Raw genomic sequence first — 6000 nt, forward strand, 5'->3', positions numbered from 1 at the left:
CTTTTTCTAGTGCTCACATTAAGTTACAGGATAGCACAGGAGGGAGCTGGCTTTAGGGGGGACAGGGGAGGCAGTGGAGGTGTTTTCATGCTTAGGTTGATAAGCCCGGATAACAATTCGTGCAGCAGGTCACATGCCCCAGCTCTTGTACCCACGCGGGCAGGCCTGTGAAGTTCAAAGTTGCTAGAATATTCTCACCACAAGGATTTTATCAACAAAGAGTTTAGACGGCGATCGAGTTGGCATCGCTACCAGCAGTTTCCCAAATTAGATCAAACCGGAGCAGTCTCTTCCCATATCTGGCCCGTGCTGAAGCCTCCTGTGAGGAAAACGCATTCCCCGGGTGCACCTGTCCCTTCTCTAACCTGCCTTTATGTCCCCCCGCAGGACATCGACGGCCAGGCGCTCCTGCTGTTGACTCTTCCGACGGTGCAGGAGTGCATGGAGCTGAAGCTGGGACCTGCTATTAAACTGTGCCATCAGATCGAGAGAGTTAAAGTGGCTTTCTACGCGCAGTATGCCAACTGACTCTGCCTCCCGGGCGGGCGCCCCCGGCCTGGGGGAGGCAGCATTGGCGAAGGTTTTCGGGACTTGCTTTTCCCCAGGATCGGTGAAACGGCACATAACACAAGTATCACCAAAAAAAGCCGGGACTTCCCTCATCCACCAGCTCGTTGACTATTTCCATGTTTCTAAAGCACACCAGAGTCCCACAACAGAAGCTTCTGGCGAGTGCGGATTTTGATTCCGAGTTGTTGGACCGTGTGGGATATGGAGAGCTGCTTCGTACAGCTACATTTTGCCTTTCTCCACCCCAAACCAGGCAGCTTTCTTTGAACAAGGTGTCCCAAACTGATCCCTGCATTGGTTTGAAAACCAAGACAGGCGCAGTTCTCGTCTTTTCTAACGTGACTGAGGGACACCTTTGCTGGTAGCTTTTGCTATAATCATTCTCAGGCACATTTATAGATACATCTTTCCTATCAACACACGTGTGACTGTAGGTTAGTGCTACACGCTGTCACTGCTGTCACGGTCCGATCTCGGTGGCAGCTTCTTTCTCCGACACAGCTCCGTGGTGGTTCAGGGTGTCCTTGTAAAAAGATGTGTCAAACCTTCATGCCTTTTAGGAAGGAAGGGGGAGTGGAGGAAGGCTGGCTTCTCATTGCAATGCCATGGTTTTCAGGAGCGATCGAAGCCTAGAACCTCTGTAGGGATGGCTCCATCTGCAGAATTGCAGGCAAGCCTGCAGCTCTCTAATTGAATTGTAACCGCATCGAATGACTCCTTTAGGGAAATGTCCAATTACAGATGGAAGGGGAGAGCGTCATTTCAGAGTGCAAGACTGGGAAGAGAGTTTGGAAGAAGTGGATTGCCAGAGCAGCGAGAGAGTCCTCTTCAGCATCCCTCTGTTTAGTCCACCTTGGCTCACCCCATATGCAGTGGGCGTGAGGAGGAGATATGACTGCCCAGTGAGCCCTGGATCTGGGGTCAGCTGGTTCTCTCCCCGGCTTTGCTCATGATGGACTCTGTGGTCTCTTGGGTAACTTCTTGTCGCTCTGGACCTCAGTTCCTATAAAAGGACAGCAGGTGTGGGCACTTGGGAGCCTGGCGGTGAGCACACACTCTCGGGCTTGCAAGGAAAGAGTCCAGATGTGTGGAAGTGAGACAAAGAAGGAGAAAGAGCTATTCCTGCAGCTCACTCTGGCTTTGAGGTTGCTTTCAAAATCTCGGGGGCGGGGGTGGTTTTGTTCGATCCACTAAGTCCTTTGCAGGAGGTCTGTGGTTCTGAGAATTGGCTGGCCTGTTGTACCAAGCGCTTCACCTGTGAATTCTCATGAGTGACTTCAGTGCGTGCATTGAAATCCAGAGAGACTGCTCTGTTGTAGGCTTTTGACCACGATGACCCTGGTCTTCTCTGGCTGGAGTCTCCACAGTTCCGGCGACATTGTGTTGTTGGCCTCGTTTCCAGCTAGCCACTCCTCTTCTCTGTGACATTTTAAGACTTGATGATTACCTGTTGAACTCTGAAAACTCTGATTACTGATAATCCTTCTCAACATTCCACAATGGTTGGCAGATGAAAACAGGAAACAAGTGTTTTGTGTTTGAGACGTCTCAGTGCCCCCTACAGCCATTGTTGTCGGTGGCTTAACACGGTCGAGTTATAAGCATTTGGTGAGTGGATCTGCCTGGAGACTTGTGATGGGAAGAGACAGCCGAGACGATGCCTGCCAGCCCCGCTGTGATGATGGAGACGTCTCCAGTGATTCGTGGTGGGCTTGCAATCGGATGCCTTTCTTCTAAGCTATACAGCTTCGTCCTGCCCTCCGCCTCCCACCCCTGCCTTCTCAGCCGCTTGCTTTTGGCCTTAAATGCTGGGTCTTGTGGAGTTAAACTCTGGCAGACGATTGGAAAGGGTATCCATTTCGAGATTTGGCATTTTCCCGGCGCTGACTCTTTCTGATCTTTTCACTGTGGCCTTTTCAAGTGGAGCTATTTCTCTGTTGCATGTGAAATGGGAGTGAGGGAGTGTGGTGGCTACAACATAACGTTGCACCTGCTGGGCGAATGTCACCTCCTCGTGCCTTTTACCAGGAATGGCATGGAGGAGGCGGTGCTACACCAGAGTGAGAAGATCTTCCGAGGATCTCTGGAGCCCACCCATGGAGCACGAGGACCGCCTACTGGGAGGCCCAGACAGGGCACAGCCACCATAGTTGGGAGTCGCTCTTGTTTCCATGGGGCCAGATGTCCATGGCTGTCCTCAGCCTTCGGCCGTAGCATCTCACCTCCATCTCTGTCTCCAGGGGATCGGTTGCTTCAGCTTTGTGGGGGCCCAGTGAGGAAGAGGAAGGGGCTATACTCCTGGCAGAAGACCCAGCTCTGTAGCCATCATCATGTGTAGGGGGGTTTTATGTGCCCTGTCCCCTGCCCTCTGGGGGCACTGAGAGGAACTGCACAGCCTAGGAGGTGCTTTTCAGCTGACATTGCTGGCATCTTCCTGAACGTGGATGTCTGCGGATGAACTCGGATGCCTCGGGACTGCGTTCACAGTAGCTATTACACCAGCAGCAGTTCTGTGCGGGACGTGTAAGGTGGTCTTCAGTTTCCCTGTGGGATTCTCTCTTACCAGCTTCCGTCTTAAAGACAAGGCCGCCACCGAGGAGTGCTTTGCTGTGTTGTGTGACCTTCTCGCTGATGGCAGAAAATGTGGATTTTTACACCTGCATTGCAGGACCCACAGAGCCCTAAGCCAAGTGTTTCTTGATCTCAGAACCAGTGAGTGACGCCCTCCGTTCCTTCCCCAGGTGGTTCCATTTCTTCTTCATCTCTCCTTGGTCATACTTCAGAACCAGTGTGCTCCTGGGCTGGGTACGCGCGTGCTGCTGCTCTTTACCTCCTAGAATGGGCCGAGCAGACACCTGTCATCCGTGTACCTCGTGTGTAAGCTGAGAAACCGCAATGCCCCCTCGCGTATAGAGACGAGAGCCCCTCACTGCATCCCACTCGCCTCCGGCTCACGGAACCTGGTTCAGCTCCTAGCCACTTGGCTCAGTGTGCACTGTGTTGTCAGTGTCCTGTCCGGGACAGACATGACAAGCCGAACAGGAGCAGGGAACTGTGGCGTTCCAGAGCTTCCGTGCTTTTCAGAGACAGCACCACTTTCCCTCTGACGGGCCTCCATGGCACGGAGAACTCACCTGTCACTTTCCAAATTAGATGGCACGTTGATTCGCTCGGTATTGGAGCGGTACAAACTGGTAGGTCCCTCTGCCTCCTTTGATCCTGTTTGAAAGATCCTTTCGTGTGTCCACTTTGATTTGATCATCAATAAATTAAAATGATCCAGATCTTCGACACTGCCACCTGTGACCCTTCCTGTGGTCTCTCGGAGGTTGATTTTGATCAGCCTTCTTTCTGAAGGTGGGTCTCGGCTCTCCTAATTGATCTCATGGAATTTTTGAGTATTGCGCGAGGCGAGTGCTGGGATTTGCCTCTCTCTTTTCTCCACACACCCCCTTCTAAGAGCTGTCCTACCTTCGTTTTGGAAGCACGGGGGGTTTTCATACTTATTTTGTAGAACACTCATTTATATTTATTTCTGTATATAGAACTTAAGAACAGTAGTGTTAAATCTTCGTTGTGGTTTGAGCATCATTGCTGCTTCTGGGTTAAGATGGTGAGTCTAGGCTGTAGTAACTCTGTATTCTGTCTTTAGAAAGCTGTGATTGAGTGTGCAATTATTTGAAAGGAAAAATAGTAAATTAAGATATCTGTAGTCTGTAAGAAGGAATCCTTGGAGAGAGAACATACTGCCCTTGTCTTTTTTGGTGCAATAATTAAATAACGATGGAAGGTTATCATAGCAGCTATTACATTTAATGATTCTTCTCTTTGTTAACTGTTGTTCCCTGAAAATTACTCCCTTTCACTTGGTTGGATTTTTAAGTTGATTAATTCTCATGGCTTGTACAACTAGAGTAGTTTACAGATTTCTAAAAGATAGGATACAATTGAATTGTCCGACTCTGACCCACTTAACTTGCCTAAAACTAGTAATCGTTGACATACGATACTGCTATGGGTGTGAGTTCAAAGCCTCTGAAGCTTCGAAGATAAATGACACTCAGAGCTTGAATCTTTCCACCTTACTGGTTTGGTTTTACACAGCTGGGGTGCAGCCCCACTGAGTATGTAGGTCATGTCACGTTACCAAGGCAGAGCAGTGCTTCTGTGAGCCCAAGAGATGCACTGGAAGTTCAAGGACAATCATTAGCAGGAAAGCACCTGATAGTAGGAAAATGGAGGCAAGAAAAAAACGGCAGAAGAAAAGAATCATCTCACTTGTTCCAAATGGGAGCTGGCATGAACCTAGCTGTGAACCTTGAAAGCCCTTTTGCTGTCTTGCATTCCAACTTGAATAGTCTGTATTGGAAATTTGACTCATACCTTGTGTCTGTTTTGGTGCATAAAAGGGAAAAATTGGTGTCTTTGCTTTTGAAATTGGCAGGACGAAGGGCATGCTGTTAGTTTGCTGTAAGATTGTATTCTGTATATATGTTTTCATGTAAATAAATGAAAATCTATATCAGAGTTATATTTTAATTTTTATTCTAAATGAAAAAAAAGCCCTTTTTACTTGAAAACAAATTGTAAGCCACATTGTTAATAAAGTCAAAATAAATTCTCTTGTGGTCTTTGTGTTGGATGTTATTAAACATTCAGAGTGTGCGGCGGGGTTATTTTGTGCTGAAATGCGTGGTTCTTGCCGTGTACCACAGAGCACCAGTTGCTAGGTTATAAGTGGTTGTGGCTCTCAGAGTCTGGGTGAGCTTTCAGGGTCACCTCCCAGCTCTGAAGCTTTCTGCTCAAGGAATTTGTATTTATTCTTTGTCTTTAAGACACTACTGTAAATACTGGCATGACTACCTCTCACCTTCCCATTTTTCAGTCCTTTTAGTTATGCTACAGGTACCCAATGGCTTTCGTAGAAAGACGGGTTTGTTTCTCTAAGAGCCGCGATTGAATAGCCGTGCCTACGGTATCATTTCCCCGTCAGTGCCACAGATCTTAGGCATCAGAGCTGAAAGAGGAAAAGATCCCTTTGGCGTCCTGCCCCAGTCACACTGGGATCCATGAGCAGAGTGTGCTTTTTTCCCTTCTTGCACCACAACGGTGTGTGTTACCTAACGGCAGAGAAGAGGCGATGGGGGCAGAAAAACACGAGTAGGTGATGGGGGTGGAGGACTGCTGAACAATCTCCCCTGTCTGCAAACCCAGGCGATCCCAAGTATCCATCTTCAAAGACGAGGCTTCTTCCGAAAGTTAATGGAAAAACGGAGTTCAGTGAAAAGTTTATTGGGGTGCAAAAGTTTTGAAATCCAGGCATGGGTTTTTTTTTCCTCATATGCATTTTTCATGAATATTTGAAGAGCCCTTGCATTGTTTTCACCCTGCTGACAATTAAGTGCCAGATACAGAAGTATTGTTTTAGCT

General features: G+C 48.4%; 1 protein-coding gene across 18 annotated transcripts in view; it reads left to right on the top strand.

The window, feature by feature from the left end:
* SFMBT2 (Scm like with four mbt domains 2) overlaps nt 1–5193 on the top strand; it is a 259224-nt gene extending 254031 nt beyond the window's left edge. For all 18 annotated transcript variants that reach the window (XM_051821569.3, XM_008268056.5, XM_008268059.5 and 15 more), the window contains one exon: nt 388–5193. In XM_051821569.3, the coding sequence (XP_051677529.3) occupies nt 388–528 (141 nt within the window). In that variant the 3' untranslated portion in view covers nt 529–5193. The remainder of the gene's footprint in view (nt 1–387) is intronic.
* The last annotated feature ends 807 nt before the right edge of the window (nt 5194–6000 follow it).

Source organism: Oryctolagus cuniculus, chromosome 13 (assembly GCF_051225735.1).
Source record: "Oryctolagus cuniculus isolate XC-2025 breed Fujian yellow rabbit chromosome 13, ASM5122573v1, whole genome shotgun sequence".
Taxonomy (NCBI): domain Eukaryota; kingdom Metazoa; phylum Chordata; class Mammalia; order Lagomorpha; family Leporidae; genus Oryctolagus; species Oryctolagus cuniculus.